The sequence below is a fragment of the Tripterygium wilfordii genome, chromosome 22 (genome assembly GCF_013401445.1).
Source record: "Tripterygium wilfordii isolate XIE 37 chromosome 22, ASM1340144v1, whole genome shotgun sequence".
Lineage (NCBI taxonomy): Eukaryota > Viridiplantae > Streptophyta > Magnoliopsida > Celastrales > Celastraceae > Tripterygium > Tripterygium wilfordii.
The window spans coordinates 1,392,984-1,414,869 of record NC_052253.1 but is presented as its reverse complement, the minus strand read 5'-3'; the positions used below and the strand labels follow the sequence as shown (position 1 = coordinate 1,414,869).

The window sequence follows — 21,886 nt, the reverse complement described above, 5'->3', positions numbered from 1 at the left end:
GACATTCTGCTTTCCAGCTATTTGGAGGCTGTGAATTGCAAAGATTCCAGAAAGGGCAAAAAATGGAAGATATTTGGAAGCAACTGGATAAGAACCAGGAACCGATAGGCTTACGTGGATATGCTTTGTCGGAAAAATTCTCGATATTATCTGTGGACTTACGTGGATATGCTTTTGGAAATTCTCGATATTATCTGTCGGTTTTGTTCCATCACTATCAGTCTATAATCAGTTATAAAAAGCAAAAAAAAAAAAAAAAAAAGGAATTGGATTTTAAGTATCCAGCTTATTGTGGCCGGATCTTGGGCATGACCCATCAAGCCAGTGTTTTGGGCTGGCCACGTTGTAGTTTTCTATTTGCCAGACTCAGTTTCAGCCCAAAAAAGCCCAATTTTATTGAGGCCGAGTACGCCCAAACATTCTCCCCATCGGCTCAAATAGGCTCAATTGATTGGGCGCAGGCCCAGCCCTCACAAAACATTATTGTGACCGGCTTCTACCCCTGCGACCTGGGTTACTTTCTAAAGGACAATGCTAGAGACCCTCAAAAATCCCCCAAATCTATATCTATGTGACATTAAAATAGTCATTGATTAAAAACACACATGTAAAGTCTATTTCACATCCAACACTCCACATTAAATGAGGGTCTTTTGCAAGTCACTTTTTGAGGGTCTCAAACATTATCTCTTTCTAAATCATTTAAATTATTCTTTTCGAGCTTTCTCAAGATGACCATCTTACAAATTTTATTTTTTTTTTTAAAAATCAGGGGTCCCGTGCTCCTCTAGTCTCCACATGACCTGCCATTGCCCTCACTTAGCTCTTTAACTCAACATTTTTATAACCATTCAATTTTTTTAGGTCATGCTCTACTTTTTTTTTCCCCTCCCCACTTGTGATGGCATACAACTGCCTTTGAACATGTTTGATGAAACACTCAATTCCTCACCAACTAAGTAGTTGCATTAGAATGTTTTATTTGGGAACGAGTTGCATTAGATGTCTATGAAATCTTGCTTCACCAACTAAAGTCAAATAAACGAATAGAAAAAGAAGAGGGTTGTCCTATTGGATCTCTTTATAAATGAACAACAATACATTTTGACTTGGATTTTCAACAAAGCAACCACGTAAAAAGCAATTGGGTCTCAACCTACCAAAGGTGGCTTGGTGAGTTCTCGCCTAACCACATAGAGTTGGGAGGGGCTCCAATTATAGTTACAAATTTTCCTTAAAATAATGTTAAATCATGAGTTTTTTATTTGAAAATGTCATATTATAATTTAGGAGTTAGAAATTAGTGTTTCAAATTTTAAGATTTAGGGTTTATGGAACAACGGATGTCGGTGAACTTGACCACGTCAACTCTTAGCGCAAGCGTGAGGTCGTAAATTAAAGTCCTATGAATGTTTCCATTATCACAGTTTTCAAGATAAGTCATTGCTCAGTTCAATGTGTGCGAATGTCACATTGCGTTATCTTTCCTCATTGGGTCTCGATCTAAGTCTCAATTGGTTGATGGGGTTACAAGACCTTTCACGTGACTCGGGATTAAAATTTATGGTTTATAATTTTATTTTATTTTTCAAAATTTACTATATTGTAACATTATAAAAAAAAAATTCAAAAATACATTAACATACATTATAACAAAAAATTGGAGCACCTATCCCAACCAAGGTTCTTAAAACCGGACCGGTCATCAAACCGGAAAAGTCTTCGGTTCATGGTTTAAAGGTTCAACCGGGGTTCAAACCGGGTTCGAACCGGTTTTAATGTAATGAATTATTTATATATATATTTATATTATATGCATATAATATGTAAGAAAACTTCATAAAAATACAATATATTCAAATAAAGTATCATTTTAAACAAAGAAAATCTCATAGCCTAGTGGTTAAAACCTTTTTTAATGAACAAAAGGTCATGAGTTCAAACCCTACAAATAATAAAATTTCAAAAATATTTTATTAACATTAATAAATGACTGAACCGGTCAAAACCGGTCCGGTTCTGACCGGTTCAACCGGAAATATCCCGGTTCACCAATCACCGGTTCTGGCACCTCAACCGGACCGGACAAGTGGCCGGTCACCGGTTGGACCGGTCCGACCGGCCGGTCCGGTCCGGTTTTCAAAACACTGATCCCAACCACACATCGCATGGTTCCTTTTTTGGGTCAAAATGGTCTCAAGGGTCCACTTTCACCAAACATTTTGCACCAATGAGGCAAAAACCAAGTAACCAACCACCACACTTTTCCATCGATTAGTACAAATCCAGGTAGAAGCCGTAGACCCGTTGAAGGAAACACAGCACGAATATGATTCACGAATTGCTAGATCCCTGAAAACTGAAGGGAAAACAGTAGGGTATGGATGGTGAATGGGACCCACGTTTTGATGAGAGAAACCTAAAGCACTGAAGTATATATCTATCCATCCATACATTCCTAAAATCAAAGGCCACCCTACGTTCCTCCCTCGCTTGCTCCTCCTCCACTCCACTCTCTTTCAGTCTTTCCTCAACATATCTTTTCGTCCCTTTTCCGGTGCTATAGGTTTGTCTTCCTCCTTCTACATCTGGGGTCCGAACTTTGATTTATATTTATTATTGTTAAGGGTATTCCTGATTTGGTTTTGTTTTTTTTTTTTTGCGGTTGCGACGACTTAGGATTTTGTATTTGATTATTGATTCATGGCCGGGTTTTTCTTCTATTCGGAGTTTTGATTTTGATTTGATTCAGCGTGCTCTCTCTTTCAATGTTACATTTCTTTTGCATCTGGGTTCCTCATATTCGTAACATTTCAGGCTGATTTGTATCTGGGTTTTGCTTCTTCGGGAAGATTTGTTTCCCACCTTTGTTCCGTTCTTTTGGACATCTGGGTATCCGCAAGTTTTGAATTTTTTCCCTCCTTATTTGTTATTGCTAGTTACCTCTTCGAAGTTTGAGATTCGGTGAAATACAGTTGCTTGTTATTTGGGTTCTGGGCGGCTTCTTTGGTGTTGGTGAGATTTGTAGTTTTTCAATGGGCTGTTTGGATGATGGGCATTTTGGTGTGGAGCTTGATAATGGAGTGAAACTGAGTTGCATTGAGTTGGGCTTAGAAGGAGAGCCAGAGACTGTAGCTATTGAAAATGCTGTGAAAGTTCTGCTGCAGGGTTTGGGAGAGGATGTCAATAGAGAAGGTCTCCTGAAGACCCCTCTCCGCGTTGCCAAAGCACTTCGCCAGGGTACCACAGGTGTTGAACAAATTCTATTCCTTTTTCAATTGGCTTAATAACTTTGCAAACTTTGTATATTCAGATGTGGAATGGTTGACTGGCTTAGACTTTGTTAAATATATATGATAAATTGAAGTCCTGCATTTCAGTAGAAAAGGCTTTACAGTATCTGTATGATTTTGATCCCAAATATTTATGGTCTTGGATGGTGACGAAAGTACACACTTTCTTGCTTAATTAAATTTACTGTCCTCGGCCAAATTGGCATGGCAGTTTGTACTTATTTCCTATCTGGGGTTGGTAGGTTGATAATCAGACATCAGTCTGGCACCTAAATTGCCTTCAGCTTTAAAAGTATTGTTTAGTTGTCAATAAGAAACATAGCATTATTTGGTAGCTAGACTCATTGGCAAATTGTTAATGGAAGGAAATCTTTCGATGAGAATGGATGATTCATATTTGATAGACAGTAGAATTAGTTCTTAAACCATTGATCCTGATGGATGCCTAACTTGGTAAATGCTCATCAAGGTGATTGCTCCTTTTCTCAGGGTACAAACAAAAGGTGAAAGACATTGTTCAAGGTGCTCTATTTCCTGAATCTGGTTTAGATAATGCAGTTGGTTATGCTGGAGGTGTGGGTGGACTTGTAGTTGTTCGTGATCTTGATCTCTTCTCATACTGCGAAACTTGCTTGATTCCATTCCAGATTAAGTGTCATGTAGGTTATGTGCCACGTGGACAGCGTGTCGTAGGGTTAAGCAAGCTCTCTAGAGTGGCTGATGCCTTTGCAAAACGACTTCAAGATCCACAGCGTTTGGCAAATGAAATTTGTTCTGCTCTGGATCAGGGTATCAAGCCAGCAGGTGTTGCTGTCTTACTCCAATGTTCACATGTACGTTTCCCCAATGTACAATCGTTCTTCCTCGATTCAAACCATCAAGGATGGGCGAAGGTGCTTGTGAGTTCAGGTTCAGGGGTTTTTGAAAATGAAAAAGCTGATGCTTGGAGTGATTTTTTCAGTCTGATGAGATTCAGAGGCATAAGTTTGGATAAAATTCATATGAGAGACTGCACAGAGCAATGCTGGTGTCCATTCCACTCTTCCTCTGGTGAGATATTTTCCTCCAATATTGGACCAGCCAACCCAGGGATGATTGCTGCAGCAACTTCAATTCTCAGATCATTGGGTGAAGATCCATCAAGGAAAGAACTTATAGGAACTCCTAGTCATTTTGTGGATTGGTTAATGAACTTCCAGAATACAAATTTTGAGATGAAGCTGAATGGCTTTGTCAAAGGTAAAAATGATTATATCCGATCCAATGGTGAAATCATCCGTAATGAAGAACAATTACATACTGAGCTGAACCTTTCATTCTGGTCACAATGTGAGCATCATTTACTACCCTTTCATGGTGTTGTCCATATTGGCTACTTCTCTGCTGACGGAATTGACCCCATTGGAAGGTCTCTTTTGCAGTCTGTGGTACACTTCTATGGCTTCAAGCTCCAAGTACAGGAAAGGCTCTCCAGGCAAATTGCTCAGACTGTTTCATCGTTATTGGGTGGAGATGTGATGGTACTTATCGAGGCTAATCACACCTGTATGATTTCAAGGGGGATAGAGAAGGTTGGAAGTAATACGGCAACCATAGGTGTAGTGGGTCGATTCTCTACCGACCCTGCTGCAAGGAGCATGTTTTTAGAGAGTATTCCAAACTTTGCTACATCTGCTGGTTCTGACTTCAGTTCAACTGCCTAATTGATTCTTGCTTTCTGGGCATGCCCTCAGTAGTCCCTATTTGAACTTGCTTGATGGCTCTTCTTTTAGGCTGCAATACCGAACCATTCTAGCACGGCTCCAGTTTTGCTTTTGATGATGAGGGAAAATAATTGGACAAAAATATGGTTTGAAAGGGGAAGATCCTGAACTATTCATTTCTGCTAATGTTCTGTTCACTGTTTGTAGCTTAAACCCTTTGGAAGATAATAAGGCCAAGGGCATGTTATCGTTTCAAGATCACTATATTGCAACGTCATTTTTACCCCCCAAAAATGGGATTTGAATAATAAGAAAATCACCAAAATATTTATCCAAGTTTGTCATACGAAATACTACAAGATATCAAATTTTATGTTGGTTATCTTTTGGTATTTTTTTTCAGGTTCCTATTTCTTTATATTGTATGGATTATAATAGGTGTATTGGGTGTTTCTCTCTATGTTTTCTTCCTTTGAGTTTGACAGAATTGATAAAAGCATTATACGCAACTCAAAACAGTAACATTCACCGATTCTTTTCAATGAATAAATAATAAAATACAACATTAAAACATCCGGAATTTACATGGGATATGATCATGGTTCCTCGTCATAAAAAGAAAATAACAGTTTCATTAGCCCTAAGCTTAAGCTCTGGCGTTGGCCTCTATGCTGTTCCAATTGGCAAAGCTTGGGAATGCATTTGTAACAGCCACTTCCATAAGCTTGATCCCTGCAGTTTGGAGAGCCTGGTATGTGCTGTGAGACCAGCAAGATGTAAGCTTGCAGCTGCTGAAACTTCAGGGGGCTTTTCAACTATCATGCTCTCCTTAGCCACAGCATCATAATCAGACCTCAAAATAATCACCTTCAGGACAAGGAATCCAGAAACCAGTAGAACTTTACTCCAAAAGAGATCAGAACTAATCAGCAATCTATCCTAAGAACTAACAGTGCCAAACAAAAAAACAGGCCAGGATAACGGAACAATGTAGTCAAGACCCAGATTCTGAGGTACCTGCCTGGAAGATTCTCAGTATAATCCTATGGGAAAATCAAACCCATTCAATAGGAATTAGTATGGAATGACATATGGCAGCGCAGTAACATCGGCAGAATCTATCTTTAGAGCATCTGCCCACACTTGTGGTGTCCTATCAACCAAATTACAAGTCACTTTCGGCTTCTTTGACAATAGATGATCGCTGCTAAACAGCCATTCCTGATCATCAAAATCAGACCACTCCACTTTGGGTACAGCAAGTATCTGACTCAAATACTTGGAATCAGGATGTGGTGGCTTTGCAGATGTGTCACCACTGCTGTGCACTGCTAGAACAGAAGATGAAGACCTTGTTGAGCATGCATTGGGTCCTTGATCCTTTACGACACTGTTTATTCCATGTTCCTTAACATCCACTCTTTGGCAGTGAACTGGCCCCTGCTTCTCAGATGTAGGCTGGAAAGCAGTTTCGCATGGTTCCGATTTCTTTCCGTTTTCTATGACTGAGTGAGAAGATATCGGTCTCGGAAACTTATTAGGCCCAGATCCATTCTCTGTAAGACAAGTTAAATGAGTAAGGTAAACGTAAGGAAAAATATGATAAGAACCTGGATAAGCATACCAAAGAAGTGAAGAACAAACGTTCAAAAGAAATCAATGGATGCATTCAGTCGGTAGAGAGCAGTGAAACTAACACAAGATCGCGTTGAGAGGAAAAAACATACCACCAGTAGCACCAATAACAATAGTAACTAGGTACGGGACCATCTAATACAACATTCCTCTTATAGACTTCCACAGTGACACATCTAAATTCATGTGTCCAGTCAATAGAGAGCAATAAAAGGGTGCTGTTAGGGATGGCAACGGGTCGGGTACCCTTCCAATTAAGAAATACCAAAACTGTTTCCATGTAAGATACTCTATACCAAAACCGTTCCAAAACCATTTAAAAAACCATTTAAATTTTCAAACCCGGAACCGTTCCATAACCGTTTACCATCGGGTACCCATTTACCATTTACCATTTAACTTTTAATATTTTTATTTTTTTCTTTGATGATTATATTAATATAAATTAATATTGAGTATGATTTATATTAATTATGATTTTATAATTCAAATTAGTCTAATTTATAGTTTTATTAGTATATTTCTATAAATATATACGTTTTAATATGTTTTATCATGTTATAAGTTAGTATCCTAATAGTATACCTTTATACATGATTTATAATATTATTACTATAATGGATCTTTTTACTAAACGGTTCGGGTACCCTAAACCCGGTATCAAAAACCAAACCAGACCCTAAATCATGACGGGTTTGAAAACCAAAACCAAAACCGTTTCCAAAACCTATAGGATCGGTTTTCGGATTTTAAACGGATCGGGTACCCTATGAATAGTGCTCGGATCGGTTTTTTTTGCCATCCCTAGGTGCTGTAGTGTGATCATTGTACAAACGATAAAATGACTCACCAGGTAAAAGTCTATTCAACTCGAGATCTTTTCGTTTGCCAACATTTCCCTCGCCAACAGAATTTTTACTGCTCGTCTTTAAAAGACTTGGTGGCTTAAAATTGCTTGAATCTATAGCATCCTTGCCACTTTCTTTTAACCTAACACTTTGTTCTTTTAATGTAAGATGACCATTACTTTGCCCGTTCACCTCCTTCGCTTTCTCCTCTTTCTTATTTTCTTTCTCCCAATTGTTATCAATTGGCATTCTTGATTGCTCTTTATGTCTATCCTTCTGTCTATCACTCCTACCACTTTCCTTGTTTTTCTTCTTCTCTTGTCCATCCAATTGATTCTCCTTTGATAAGGAGATTTCATCAACTCTTTTCCAATCCATTCCGAAAAGGTTTTCACCAATTGCATTTTCCAGACAGCTTGCCTCAAAATGGTCTGTAAACCCACTGACCCTCCTGCCATCTCCAATCTTAACCTTTGGTTTCCCTTCTTCTTTAGCATGATTGCCATTGTTGTTCTCTGCTGGCTCTGCCAATTGTTCAGCTTTTCTCTTTTTTGCAGGATCAATCTTCTGAACCATTTGGCTTCCTGCTGTTGTGTCTGCATCCACGATTCTTCTGGCCAACTCCTGCATGTATTTATTATTGGTAATCCCATTATTCTGCAAGCACTTTGAACCGAGATTTTCTGCACTAGAACACCCTTGCTGTCCAATCCTCTTCTCATTGGAAATCTTGTCTTGGTGCTTATCTCTTTCCCTATCCTTACCCTTGCGCTTCTCCTTGCGCTCCTTCTTTTCCTTGTGTTTTTCCTTGCTTCTGTCTTTATCTCTATCCCTCTTTTCTTTATCCTTCTTATGTTTTTTCTCCTTGTGTTTCTCCTGTTGTATCAATACATAAAAAAAAAAATCATGAAAAATGTTAATGAACATTTACAAAACATTTGTAGAACAACTATGTATATACCATAATACATTAGAAATGACAACAGTCCCCAAAACAGAGAGCAGTAAAAGTCACAAATCGGATGCAGGGTGTAATGAATCCAATCGCTTTCAATGACATCTCCTTGATGAGGATATACTCATTAAATAGAGTTAGGAAAAAAAAAAGGATCTACTCTTTAAAAACAACTTTTATGATAAGGCTCAATTTGACTACGAACTATGAAAAACAAAAAAGGTAACGGCAAAATGTGTGCATGTGTAGGTCTTATGAGACATTGAACAGGGATTGAACCATGGCAGTATTTATCCATAGGGATGGAGATTTTGGGAGTGGGAGAGAGAGAGAGAGAGAGAGAGAAGTAATGAACAAGCATAGATAAAACCTCAAAGAACATACAACCTTGGCAAAAAACAGAGCAAACAAAGATAAGCTGAAATGCAGGACCATAAGAAACAAGACTAGTCGATTTAGAGTATGCTAATGTCATAAAAAATAATATAGAGTTCTTGTTCGAAAGAGCTACCGTACAGTTCGCTCATTCCTGATCTAGAGCTCATGGTCTCTAAGGCGGTCTTCTAATTAACCATCCATCAATAAGTCAAGAAAGTCACAATAGCAGAACATATGTTTTGCGAAACAAAAGCTATCATACAGTAAAACACATGCATGTGTACATATGAACTTCTAAAATGTGAGTTCCAAACCTGGTTGTCACTTTGTAACTCAATAAATTATATTTTTTAACAACTTGAGCTCTTCGTATACCTAAAGACTTCAGCAGAATAGTTTATATAAAAAATGAAGAAGATACCCCTAAAATAAAAAGACATTTCCAAAACCCAAAACCAAGGTAAAAACGAGGATTCTATTCAAAAAGGTAAAAACCCAGAATTTATAGAGATACAAGCTCTGACAAACACGAACAGAGCAGTATTTATAAGTGTCAGATTTGAGTATGAAACAATCAAAATTGACGGAAACAACAAAATTGTTTGGCCAAATACTAGGCACAGGATAAAACCTACACTTAAATTTCATAGGAACAAAACTATAAAAGGCAAGCAGGCACAAATGTCCATAGCCAATTTTATATATACCATAACAACCATAGTATTAGCATATTATATGTGTGTGTGTGTGACCATTAATGGATGCATGTCAAAAAGAAGCAGCTTTTGCAGCATCCTGACACATTAACTTCATATGGTAGCAATCCTTCGTACCCTATTAAGTAAACTTTCTTTTTTTTCAATCAAAGAAGGAATACTAAAGATTTTGTTCCTTTTGCTAATTCCCTTGCCATGACTTAAGCTTGAGACATACCCACCCATCGCAAACCTTCATCGCAAACCTTCATCGCTTGAACTAAACCCAATTATTATAAATCATATCCAATTTCCTTTTAAGAAACTTCTCCATCGTACAAGACACATTTCACGACTCTGGGTGCCGCTCTATATAAAGATGTTAAACTAAAATGAAGTGGATCATAATAGTATATGTCCAATCAAGGTCTAAAATCATTTCAAAACATTTTAGAAAGAAGACATATTCATGAAGTACCCCAGAAGGGAGCATATGTCCTCTTCACACAGCATGCCAATTGCATGTAACAAGGAGGCAATAACCATTGCCTCAAGAAGATATCAACAAGAACAACAAAGCTTTAAACTGGAACAAATATTATCAATAAGAACCGCCAAAGAAGGTTCCCTATTGCTGAAGGTTCTCCGATTCCTTCCTTCCGTAAGCACCAAAGAAAGTCATAACACATGCCAATTGCATGTATGTCAAAACTCAAAACACCTTGATTACTAGACATATATGTCAATCAAACCCATCAATGCCAAGTCACGAAAAAGGGGGCATGCAATGCACTTCATAATGTTGCGTGACCCATGTAACAAGGAGGGAATTAATATGGTTATCCAAGAAAGAAACAATGAACAGTACACCGTCTTTTTAAAGAGTAATTTCAGAATTCTGTCCGAGTGCGCTGCAAATAATCTTTCATCTACCACGTACCAAAGTTTTCATTCTCCCCTTAGAAACCCCAAATCTTCTTCAGCTATTGCTTGCATGGATGTTACACTTTTCGTAGGACAAAGGAAACAATACTGTAATTTCCACTTAGCACGAGTAATGAAAATTGATAAGCAATATAGGCAGATCAACATATAAATGTAAAACTGAAGCATGCCAGATTAGCAACATCCAAAAAAATAAAAGTAACTCCAGCTATCCATGGCAACGAGGTAAAAAGGTCCACCTCTTTCAGAAGGCCAGTATCATCAATTGTAATCTTCTTTTCATATCCCGGTGGAGGAAATGGAAAGCAGCGAGACATTGCACTCAATCCCGCAGAGGACAAGTTGGGGTCCTTCCACTAACCAAAAAGCTTCTCCTAGTTTACTGCAGTGTTGTTCCAACACAGGAACAGACCTGAAGCTATGCCCTTGTCCATTCACCATGTCCCTGCACTCATTTCCAGTTTCAAAATCAAGCCCTAGTCCTCCAATCAAAATTCATCATGTATCCTCTTAACCCCAAATGGTCTCTAGAAATTGAAAGATCTTTATCAATAGCTAAACTCGGAATGATAATATTGCCAAGACTCAAATGCTGAAGTTTAGCCCCAAATTCTGTTTACCAGGTTTGTCAACACGGCTGAAGTCTGCCCATGAGTAAAAACAAATGTCAGGCGTATTTCATGACTGCAACGAACAAAATCATACTGGAAATGCAGAATGCAACTTACAAGTAACCTTGTAGCGAAGAAACCCTCAATCTGGTATGTATTTCCTAGTCTGGGCAGGTACAAACACAGTTCTTAAAATACAGTCTGCAGAATCAAAACTAGATTTCTCAGAACAAACAATCGTCGCGTAAATTCAAGTACGGCCTCCGTACTCACAGTAGTCAAAAAACACGCTTCCGCAGATTTAATGCGCAGACTCCAAAATACATTTAATGATCAACTTAGTGGAAACAATAATCGATGGATCCAATCCTTCGTTTCTATACGTAATGATTGTAACCCCAAGAGTTCAAAAGTTGAAAAATTAGATATGGTTCGCTCCAGTGACGACCTGATCAAACCCTAAAAGTTCCGACCAACCATCAAATGCATCTCAAGTAGCTCCCACTTTCTAAGAGCCCTAATTTCAATCACCAAACGTCTCCATAAAGTAACTTCAAAAGCTTAATTCTTGAAGAATCAAAACGGAAAAAAAAAAAAGAAGGGTTCTATAAACAAAATTGAAAGCTGGAATTGCCGAAAAATTGGCGAAGATGAGAAAATCTCAAAAAATATAAAACATTCGTTTCAAAAGGTATAGGAAAGATCAGAAGATCTCAGAGGAATTTAAAAAAGATTGAACCAGAGAGTTCAGTAAACTGATTGTCTCTCTCTCGCTCTCTCAGAGTATAACTCTCGTAAATATATGTCCCTCTCTCTCCGATGTATCGTCCTTTTTTGGCAGCAGAGAAGAGGCCCTTTCTCTCTCTAGATAAATTGTTCTTTTTTTTTTTGAGAAGCCTAGATAAATTGTTCTAAGCACTCCAAATTAATTTTTCATTTTATTAAAATGTGTTTATCATTTTATTAATATCATATTTTATTGTCTTAAAAGCACCATTAACTGATGTGATTAAGAAATCCCAAGGGGTTTGCCAAATTGGTTCATGGTATTCCATATAAACCCATGGCGTATGTGTCCTAGCTTCGAAATCTCTCACGATCCCCTATAAAAATATCAACGACTTATCCTAATCCCGTATAGGGAACTTCTGAAGGTGCATTGTACGGGTCTACAAGTTTACTCCACCAGAGTGGATCCAAAGGGTTCTGTCTTGAAGAGGTCCCTAGGATATCAAAAAATATGATGTGATTAAGAAAAATCCCCATAAGATGAACAAATTGTGAGTGTGTACTTGTATTAGTTGTGGTAGATTTTTAGTTTTTTTTTTTTTTTTAGGGGAATGGTAGATTTTTAGTTGTTTCATTATTTAATAGTGAGATTAATATAGACATGCTTCATCATCACTCGTTAATTAGTTGGATCTGCTTTCAATTCCAGCATCTGCAAGCCTGAAATCAGTTCTAGTTGGATCTGCTTCAAGCCCATCTACTTAGCCTGAAACATAATCTTGGAGGAGTTGGTCTTGGGCCCTGGGCTTTAACGCAGTAACTTGTGGTTGAAGGTTAATGGGCCCTTTGGGAAGGATGATATTTCATAGGCAATAAGTTGAAGATAGAGACAGAGCATGGTGTGTCCATCAGAGCAAACATAAGTATATATCCAGGACAAGTCCATCACTGGACGTTGTCCAACCTATGAAACCCATGGTTCAAGGCTTGTGTCGTGTCATTGTCTTTGTGCACAATCCTAAAATTATCGACAGAGTACTAGTAACATGTGCAATAAAAGGGTAATGCAACTCTTGTTGATCCGTTATAACTTGAGAACCAAAAATTAAAAATTTTCTAATACACACCCCAAATTGCTCACTATCACAAATTTCTCACCGTTCGTGCAGATTCCTTATCAAGTTTTCCTGTAAACTTGGACTGGGATGTATTCTATGACAAATGCTGGCCGTCCATGGAGAACCATAGCACTGACAGAATCTACAACAATGCTAAATGTCGCTTTACAACAGGAGAAGGGAAAAAAAAGAGAGAGCTACACGGATAGACAGGTTATTTCTACAAATCTCCTTACACTATGTAGTATGTACCGATCTAATTGATCAGAGGTAATGACTGTGCTGCAATGGGGAGGATGCAGCCAACAATGGACAGTCAAAAATATCAGGCTGCAGTGGTCCAACCGTGAACCCAGCTGATTGAGGAACTCCATTTAATGGATGTTGAATTGAACTGCCAAGGATGAAAAATGCGATCTCATTTCTACTATAACATTTATAGAAATGAAACTAATATGCACCAGGGAAACTGAGTTTATTGATTCTATCACACACAAGGAACTAATGCAAAATCTTTCAAAGTTGATGACACCCCCGGAGAGAAACCAGTGATATCATATGAAGATAGCGGCTGGAATCCTCAAATTATGATGTGCATATAGAGGAAAAATCAGTCAGACTCCCTAAATCAATTTTGAGTTTTCATTTCCATTCAGGAACATTCAATCCAAAAAAAAAAATTATAAACAGGAAGTGCCAACCAATTTTGGTTGGATGATTCAGAGCAGTGCCTGAAGAAGTGAATATCCGATCAAGCACAGCATGCACCTTGTTATCCAAAGACATTAATAAAACCATATCTAAAGTTGACGTGAAAGAAAAACCAGAATAGGCCAGGATAATATTTTCTTTCAAAAACTTCACATCTACACACAAAGGAATAACTGCAAACAAGTAGATCTTACCTGAATGACAATGACAAAGATGCTTCAACTGGTGCACAGTGTACATCTTGATCAGGAGAAAGAAAAGACCAAATAACTGGAACACACAGTACACACATGTTACTAGCAAACACGGAACAGATGAAAATTTCTAATGTTTTAGAATTCTATGGATATGTTTCTTTGTAGTTAAATGAAGCAGACACCTTATGCTTCAACCAGGGTTTCTCAACTTTGGGTGTAAAGTACAAAGAATTAGAGGCAGCAAGAAGCTCAGAACATAGTATCATCCTTTCCTATTCCAATAGAGTGTCAACGGAATGGGGGAACGAAATGTTATGATGGGAAGTTCTTCAGGAATCATTTCCATGGACCCTTGTGGGAAAGTTGTCTTTTTCTCTCCCTGAACTAAACTTGTAATACATAAGGCATTCATGGAGATGAGACCAGAAAGTTACCTGATTGCTCCGAGTGACTTTTGAAACCAGTGCAAAACACTATATCCTGCATTTTGGAACTATCAAATTTCAAATTCTATTCAAGCAATCCGTTTAATGTTAAGGACATAACAATGTCTTATCATTATTGGAGTAAAGCAAACATATATCATATCTGAATTAAAACATACAAAACTCACCTCTTCGATACTTTGAGACATATTATTGTGCAGCTCTGCCACAGATAATTTTACAACCAGATAAATATTTGTTACATAAAAATCAAGCAAAAGGGGTTAAAAAAAATAGGCATTGCCAATCTTGCAAAGGAAGGCTATCAACCTTTTCAGAATCTAGAGAAACTTGCCCCCAATGACAACAAAATAAGAATTAGCTAAAAGCAGAAAGACCTCCTTAGATCATAACCAAAAAAGAGTGGAGGACGAACAGTTCTTATAAAGCAATGTGAAGCATCTTATAGATCATCTCTTTCTAAGAGGAGAAACTGGGGATGGGGCTTCCAGGTTTACTTTCTTTTCCAACCTCACCTGGTTTACTTCAAAAATTTTGTACACTAAAACATATCGTAACAAAACTTCCATGCTGCCAAATGTGACTAAAGCAAACAGTTGCATAAAATAAATCCCAGTTCACTTAACAGTAAAATGCTAAAGACGACAAGTCGACAATGCATACCCATGTTTGAATCACTGGGCTTGACAGCCAGTGTCAATCCAAGAAAACAGTCATCAGGTTCAGCATGAAAGTCCCATAAATTCAGCTCAAGGTTTGGCTCTGTCCCTGCATCATAGCACAAATACTTGAAGCAAGAAAAGGAATTCTCAATGTTTGAATCCAGTCTTGATAAAGACTTACCAATGTTACTTAGCTTCAGCTCAAGCGGATCACTAAGCGGATAAGGAATCCACGTACCCACCTATATAAGCCATGTTAGTCTCTTACTCTCATAACAAATAAAGCAAAGAAAAAGGTTTGTGAGCTTATATTACATGAAAGAATGGATGTTGTAATGTCTGTTCCGCAGTTGGCCTCCTTAATGGGTCCCACGAGCAAAGTTGCTTCAGACATTCAAGGGAAGGTAAAATAAAATTAAATGTAGTAAATCGGCATGGTTGAAGATTGATAATAATTGGTAATTTGAACAACTAGTTTAAGTAGATTATATCAGTAAGATCGAGGACTACCTTAATCAAATCAATAGCTGCTGAGCTAGCATTGGGAATTAAATCAGATAGGTTGACTGGGATAATCTATCAAAACATTAGAATGGAAAAAAGGAAAAGGTGAGTGGGAAGTAGAAGAATAAGAAAAAACAATAGCAAAATAGAAAAACTAAAGGTACATTCAGAGTCTTACATCTGAATAACTAGTATTAACCAGTCTATAAGTATTTGCTGCTTCCGAGAAAGTAGTCCAATCTGGTGCACCAAGAATACGACATATCTTGAACAATTGATCGGTTTCACTGCCCATGAAAGAAGTTAATCTCATTATATGATATTCAAAAACTTGTGCAATAATTTTCGGCCATTGCAGTTTAAGTTTTCCATGTAACCAGAACTGAGTTTTGAGCTTATACCTAGGGGAATTAACAAATTGAGAGGAAACAATCTTTTTAGAAAAGTGTAAAATTATCGCTGAAGTCCAAGAACAAGAATTTGGAATTTGAGTATCACCTTTCTCCAGGGAAAATTGGGGATAGAGTGAAAAGCTCGGCTACTATTGCGCCAACTGCCCACATGTCTGTGTGTACCCTCAGTGGTCAGAACAATAGTTAAAAAGATGAAATAGCTTATTCATGTGAAAATGTGATGCATTAAAGAGGAAGCAAATACAGCTTAAGTTAATTAATATAATGATTTAATTGCCCTTTGCTATCCTAACATTATCAAAAGCATACACATGAACTCACAAATGCACACATCAAGATAATGCATCGCATCTGCTATAAAACGACCAACTTCACCCAACACCCAGCCTCAGTAACAAAGTAAAAAATGACAGACAGTTAAGCTAAATGAAAAGGGCATATAGCACCAATACTGCAATAGGATTAAAAAGAAAACGAAAATGATGAATAGTTCCATACCAATTGCAGGAGTATATGTTGATGACTGTAACAGGACTTCAGGAGCTCGATACCTTGGAATCACATTTAAACCACAACATTAAGTGAAAAATTACTATAATTGAAAGAGTGCCTGTGACTGTGAGCTAAACAAATAATAAGTACAATGGAAAATGGGCTCACCACCGTGTGGAAACATATTCAGTATAGGGAGGCATTGACAAAACTTCTCGCGCCAGTCCAAAGTCAGCAATTTTAAGAACATTGTCCGTTACCAGCAAATTCTCTTCACAGAGAATGATTTACTTAAGAATAATTCTCAATACATAGATGGAAGCATCCACAGAGATTCCAGAGATTTCAAAACTGAAGAATGCATTAGCTCTAATAAAAATCAGTATAATGCCTATAATGTTATACCGGGCTTTAGGTCTCGATGGAAATATCCATTTCTATGCATGTGAGTAAGTCCCTGCAACAGCTGAGACATGAAGTTCCGTATCTCTTCCTCAGAAAATGGTCTTTCTTGTTCTCTCATTCTTTGGTACAGATTATATTCCTGACAACATGAATTTAAAGAGTGCTAAATTAGTAGAGTCAAGGATCCATTCTACAATCAGTTCCAAGCATGACTATCATGTTCTCACAACTTGTGAGAAGGAACTCTCACCATGTACTCAAAAATGAAGAAGAGCTCATTGTTTTCCCTCACAACCTCCTTCAACTTTATAATATTGGGATGATTCAACTTCCTTAGCGCCTGTAGTATTAGGAACATCAATTAACAAGAGACATAGAAAGGCATTCTTAAATAGATGCCTGCAAGCGGTAGGATCTGACTCATGAGTCATGACTGCGGCAACTATCTTCGATGAATATCAAGACACACACCTTCACTTCCCGCAGGTTCATGCATTCTTCCCAGAAATGGAACTTTCTCTTCATTTTCTTGACAGCAACCTGATATCAGAGAATTATATCATGAGAGGATATTCCAACAATAGCATCCCACACAATATAAATGGGGTTGTGTGCAGTTATATGTAGTACACAGCAGATACATGATTAAAAAAGTTATTTAAGGTTTGCAGCAGACCTATGCCCATGACGCTCCAATAAACTAACTCCTCATCTACTCTTAACTTATCACCTGATCTTTCTCTTAGAGACTTGGATGGGCACTAGAAATGTAATGATATAATGTAACTTTGAAATTGCTTTTTAGCCTTTTTATCTTCTTCTTCTTCTTCTTTTTTCAGTATGTACAAAAAGTAATTTGAATAAAGATAAAAAGGCCCATCCAATCATGTCGTTGTACAAAACCAGCAGCTTAAGACCAGATTATTTAATCATTTATGGTGTTCTCCCATGAGCCCATGTAACTACTATAATTTTAAATATGCAAGTAAACTATTACTCTAGTTTGGTGAATAGAACTAAGACAAAAGCTACTTGAATGAAGAAGAGAAAGGATGAGAAAAATAAATAATATTGACGGCAGAATACATGTAAAAAAATAGGAGAGGTAAAAGTTATCTGGTGTAAAGAGTTCCTCACAATTTCGTTTGTTTCCAAACTGAGGGCCTTGAATACACTACCACAAGTACCATCACCAAGCTCTTCCAAGATCCCATACCTGAGATGAGAAAAGATCAAATTTAACAAAATGGAGTTCATGATAAGAATTGCAGAAGGGAACAGTCTTAGTTAATTCAAGGTCTTGACCAGCAACTTACCGCTCCATGGGTATACTAGGACAAAGTCACAATCAAAGCTTTGTTAATGTGCTTCTAAGAACCTCCAAAAGGTGTCTACTCTATCAACACTGTGTTGTTCACTGGCTTGCACATGAATTTTAATGCTAAACTGTAGCTTAATATGTACATCGTTGACAGGAATCCATGTCTCATTGTTGGAGTGATTAAATAGCTGCAATAATATTATCAACATACTTAAGTACAGCTTCTACAAGCTGCAATCAGCTTTTTATCATCCGAAAACTGTAGTTCAGGGATTCAACTAAAACTTCAAGAGGACGAGAATTGAAGTGCTGAACCCATTTCCTTCACTTTTACTTCCAACAATACCCATCTTGTCAAAAACTACAGCACCACTGCAAATATTGACAAATAATAGTTAAAATTCTAGGAAGACAACTCTTCCCTATGAAAACCTGAACAAGGAAGGATAATCAGAAAATTCCAGTAAAATGAATAATTGAATATAACGCTTGATCTTCATTTGAAAACAAAGGAAAACGGAAAAGAACTCCCCACATAATATCAAACAGGTTACTTTGACTTACGCAAGCAGAACTGGCCTCACTCATCAGTTTAGTTATATTGAGAGTCAAGTAGATTTGGTGTCTTTTCCAGTCCTTGGAACAAAAGCAAAAACTACCAGCACGAAATAAACTAGGAAGCATGTAATACGTTCTACGTATGATTCTACACTAGGCAAAAAAACAATTGAATCAAAATAAACGAACATAGAATAACTATTATATTATTGAGACTAGAAGAAAACTATTCTACTCCCAATTTCACGGAGGAAAAGAAAGAAAAAGAATTCAGTTTACCACCTCAGAAAAATTTAATCAATTCCTGTTTGATCGCTAAAAAATTCAGAATCTTCGGTTATACGCTACCGAGCAACTTATCGATCGCAAAATCCCTAATTGATTCATATCGCTACCGAATAAGTTAAAGAAATTAGGTTCCAGAAATCAAGATTTCTTTGTTGTCCTGTGCTAACAAATAGAGCAGAATATCAGCTACATTCTGACATGATGCAAAAGGAAAAGAAAAAAACACCATTGATGCTAAATAGATAGGAATCGATCTCAGAATCCTGAATTGCAAATCTTATTGAATGTAAAAGAAAAAAAAAAAAAGAAAATCCAGAATTTGAGAGAGGATAAACTCACCATTGATGCTAAAAATAGATACGATCGGCGAAACCTCAATAGAAGGTATATATAGATCACCAACGTTCAGGAAATTCAGTTGAAAAGAAAAGGAAATCAGAGAGAAAAAAAAAACAGACTGGTTAGTGGTTAAGCCATGACAAGGGGATTCCGCAGAAGAAGCTAAGGAGAAGAAACCAAAGAAATTCTTTGAAATAAATAAATTTTATTTAAAACTAATATTTATCATTTTGTTTTATTATTTTTTAAAATTATAATTAAAAGAGGAAGAAATACTCGGTTGCGGTGGGGAAGGCGCGTGGTCCCCGGAATGATAATGATTTATATTTTATAATATTATTTGTCCCAGATTACTAGAATATTCTTCACAAGATACTATATTAGATGAACATCTCTAGCAATGGGCTGGGCTGGGCTGGGCTGTGGTTAATGAGATTGGACTGGATTGAGACATGAGTTTAAAAGATTGGGTTAACAGAACTTGTAAAACTTGTAGCCTGTTTGATAATTTTGAAGCTTATAGGTTCTAAAATAAGTTCTATCAAACACCCCATATAAACTAGTTTATAGGTTGAGAATGGGAGGTTGCATGTCCATGACCTTGAGGTTCAGGGTTTCATTCTCACCTGGGGGTTTGAGATTTGGATAGCATTCTATCCACTGTGGTGGCTTTCATAACCCTCCGGTATGGCTTAGTGTGTGCGTGGCCCTTTCAAAAAAAAAAAAAAACTAGTTTATAGGTTAGCTTATAAGCTTTTAAAAAAAATTCAAATTGAAATTTATTTTAGAGTTTATGTTTATTTTTTTCATTTTTTTTTGTTTCTTATTTTGTTATTAAGATAATATTATATACAATATTGCAAACTTTTTATTTATCTTTTAAATTAAATTTAAATACATTTTTTAGAGCTTATAAGCTACCTTATGTCATAAGTTTCGTCAAACACCTGAGAGTTTATTTCACATTGTATAAGTTAGTTTATTTTTCAGAGCTTATAAGTTAACTTATTTTGATAGCAAATAAGCTCTACCAAACGGAGTTATACACAAAACTCAAAACGGTATTCATCACTGAATCTTTTTAATGACCAAAGAACAAAAAACAACATTAAACATCACAGATGAACTAAATCACCGACAACTACCTTAACATTACACCATTTCTTGTTCCCAATATGAACTATGTGTAGCACCTTCACAATACCAAATACTAACAGTTTCAGCCTTTCCAAACACGTTCCAGTTTCCTTACTCAAGGCTCAACGATGATTTTCCCAGTAGCATGGCCCTCGATACACTTAGCCCACGCTTCTTCAGCCTTGTTCAAGGGATGTTTTGAGTCAATGACTGTCTTCAGCTTTCCATCCTTCATTAATTGAACCAAACACTCTTAAGTCCTCGCCGTTGGGACATACCATAAGTCGACATTGTGCCGGCAGTAGGAGTCAGATCTATTATAACCTTCCCATTTGAACTCAAATTACTCTCGAAAGTCGACCAAGGAATGCCAGTTGCGCAGTGAATCGATCACTACATCATATTTCTTACCAGATGGGCTCTTGAGAGCAGCCCCAATTCAGAACTTCATCAGCCCCTAAGCGCTTCACAAATCCAATGTTCCTCACTCCACAAGTGGCTGTTACGAATGTATTTCCAAGTTTTGCCAATTGAACAGCATAGTAGTGACCAACTCCACTGGAGGCAGCAGTTATCATAACGTTTACTTCATTGCCACTTCCATCAAGTTTGATCCCTGCAGTTTGGAGAGCCTGGTAAGCAGTGAGACCAGCAAGAGGTAAGTCTGCTGCGTCGTCATATATAATACTCGCAAATCACATGGGCTTGTGAAGTCTTGGACCAAGGACCAGTACATAAATAATGTCAAATCGCATCAGAGTGGTTCAGCCATTTCTTGTTATAACACACACACAAAAAACAGAAACTGAAGAATTAAAGCTCCAAAAACTATATATGCATATATAGAAATATACTTAACTACACACGTAAACATGGTAAAGGGAAGGTAAGGGAAGGTAAGGGAAGGGAAGAAAAGAAAAGAAACCTTGAGACCAGCAGCTCCTTCACCATACTTACTGTAATGAGCAGCATGCATAAGCAAGACGTGTGGGTGGATCCACTCATCAAGTTGCTATTTAAATAGGATCCACACACACCGGGGTTTATGGTTTTCTATGTGAAGTGGGTTTTAGCAAGGAAGATGCGCCATTTGACTTTTCACAGCGCGGCTAAATAGTCACTAATCGGAGTTAAGTGTGAATTATCAGGGAAAAAAAAGAAGAGAAAGGGACGTGCCAGCGATCGATCAAGAGAGGCGACTAGAAATTCATTTTACTTCCTTTCTGTTCGTTTTCTGTTATTTTGATACCAATTATTCGCCGATGATGTTTATGTATACAGTGCCTTGAAAGCAAGTGTTACGATATACACACCAGTCATCAATATTTTGCCACAGTTTGTTAGAAAGTCCATAATAAGGACAAAACTCACCATTTACAATTAACTAGACATTTTTCTAAATCGAGTGAGTTAGGCTTTAATCCATGGGTTTCGATATTTAATAGCTGGGCTTGGAAGAAACAAAGTCATGTATATCCGATATATTCATTGGAATCGGATTTA

General features: G+C 37.3%; 3 protein-coding genes and 1 pseudogene across 7 annotated transcripts; 1 reads left to right on the top strand and 3 right to left on the bottom strand.

Annotated features, from left to right (window-relative positions):
* Positions 1-2,288: 2,288 nt before the first annotated feature.
* LOC119991858 (GTP cyclohydrolase 1-like) lies at positions 2,289-5,332 on the top strand. Of its 2 annotated transcripts, none has more exons than XM_038838353.1 (3): positions 2,289-3,249; positions 3,783-4,622; positions 4,715-4,905. In XM_038838353.1, the coding sequence occupies exons 1-3, from the start codon at positions 3,036-3,038 to the stop codon at positions 4,828-4,830; spliced, it is 1,170 nt and encodes a 389-aa protein (XP_038694281.1). In that variant the 5' UTR covers positions 2,289-3,035; the 3' UTR covers positions 4,831-4,905. The 2 variants fall into 2 exon arrangements, with proteins under 2 accessions (XP_038694281.1, XP_038694280.1); XM_038838352.1 differs by having other exon boundaries at positions 2,291-2,566; positions 2,680-3,249; positions 3,783-5,332.
* Positions 5,333-5,509: 177 nt separating this feature from the next.
* LOC119990882 (glutamic acid-rich protein-like) lies at positions 5,510-11,952 on the bottom strand. 2 transcript variants are annotated; one of them, XM_038837010.1, is made up of 4 exons: positions 11,181-11,952; positions 10,692-11,096; positions 7,482-8,355; positions 5,510-6,552 (listed from the first exon to the last, which is right to left on the bottom strand). In XM_038837010.1, the coding sequence occupies exons 2-4, from the start codon at positions 10,767-10,769 to the stop codon at positions 6,071-6,073; spliced, it is 1,434 nt and encodes a 477-aa protein (XP_038692938.1). In that variant the 5' UTR covers positions 10,770-11,096; positions 11,181-11,952; the 3' UTR covers positions 5,510-6,070. The 2 variants fall into 2 exon arrangements, with proteins under 2 accessions (XP_038692938.1, XP_038692940.1); XM_038837012.1 differs by having other exon boundaries at positions 11,188-11,203.
* Positions 11,953-12,846: 894 nt separating this feature from the next.
* Positions 12,847-19,438, bottom strand: LOC119990883 (serine/threonine-protein kinase MHK-like). 3 transcript variants are annotated; one of them, XM_038837014.1, is made up of 18 exons: positions 19,247-19,436; positions 18,057-18,433; positions 17,878-17,956; positions 17,212-17,280; positions 16,991-17,080; positions 16,741-16,879; positions 16,504-16,606; positions 16,342-16,394; positions 15,929-15,995; positions 15,609-15,717; positions 15,437-15,502; positions 15,242-15,310; positions 15,108-15,168; positions 14,928-15,032; positions 14,432-14,466; positions 14,253-14,298; positions 13,816-13,891; positions 12,847-13,304 (listed from the first exon to the last, which is right to left on the bottom strand). In XM_038837014.1, exons 2-18 carry the CDS (start codon positions 18,062-18,064, stop codon positions 13,175-13,177), a joined length of 1,305 nt encoding a protein of 434 aa, XP_038692942.1. In that variant the 5' UTR covers positions 18,065-18,433; positions 19,247-19,436; the 3' UTR covers positions 12,847-13,174. The 3 variants fall into 3 exon arrangements, 2 of the variants coding, with proteins under 2 accessions (XP_038692942.1, XP_038692941.1); XM_038837013.1 differs by having other exon boundaries at positions 14,928-15,168; positions 19,247-19,438; XR_005466095.1 differs by lacking the exon at positions 14,432-14,466 and having other exon boundaries at positions 13,169-13,304; positions 19,247-19,437.
* A 1,010-nt stretch (positions 19,439-20,448) lies between these two features.
* On the bottom strand, positions 20,449-21,757 carry LOC119990975 (annotated as a pseudogene).
* Between the last annotated feature and the right edge of the window lie 129 nt (positions 21,758-21,886).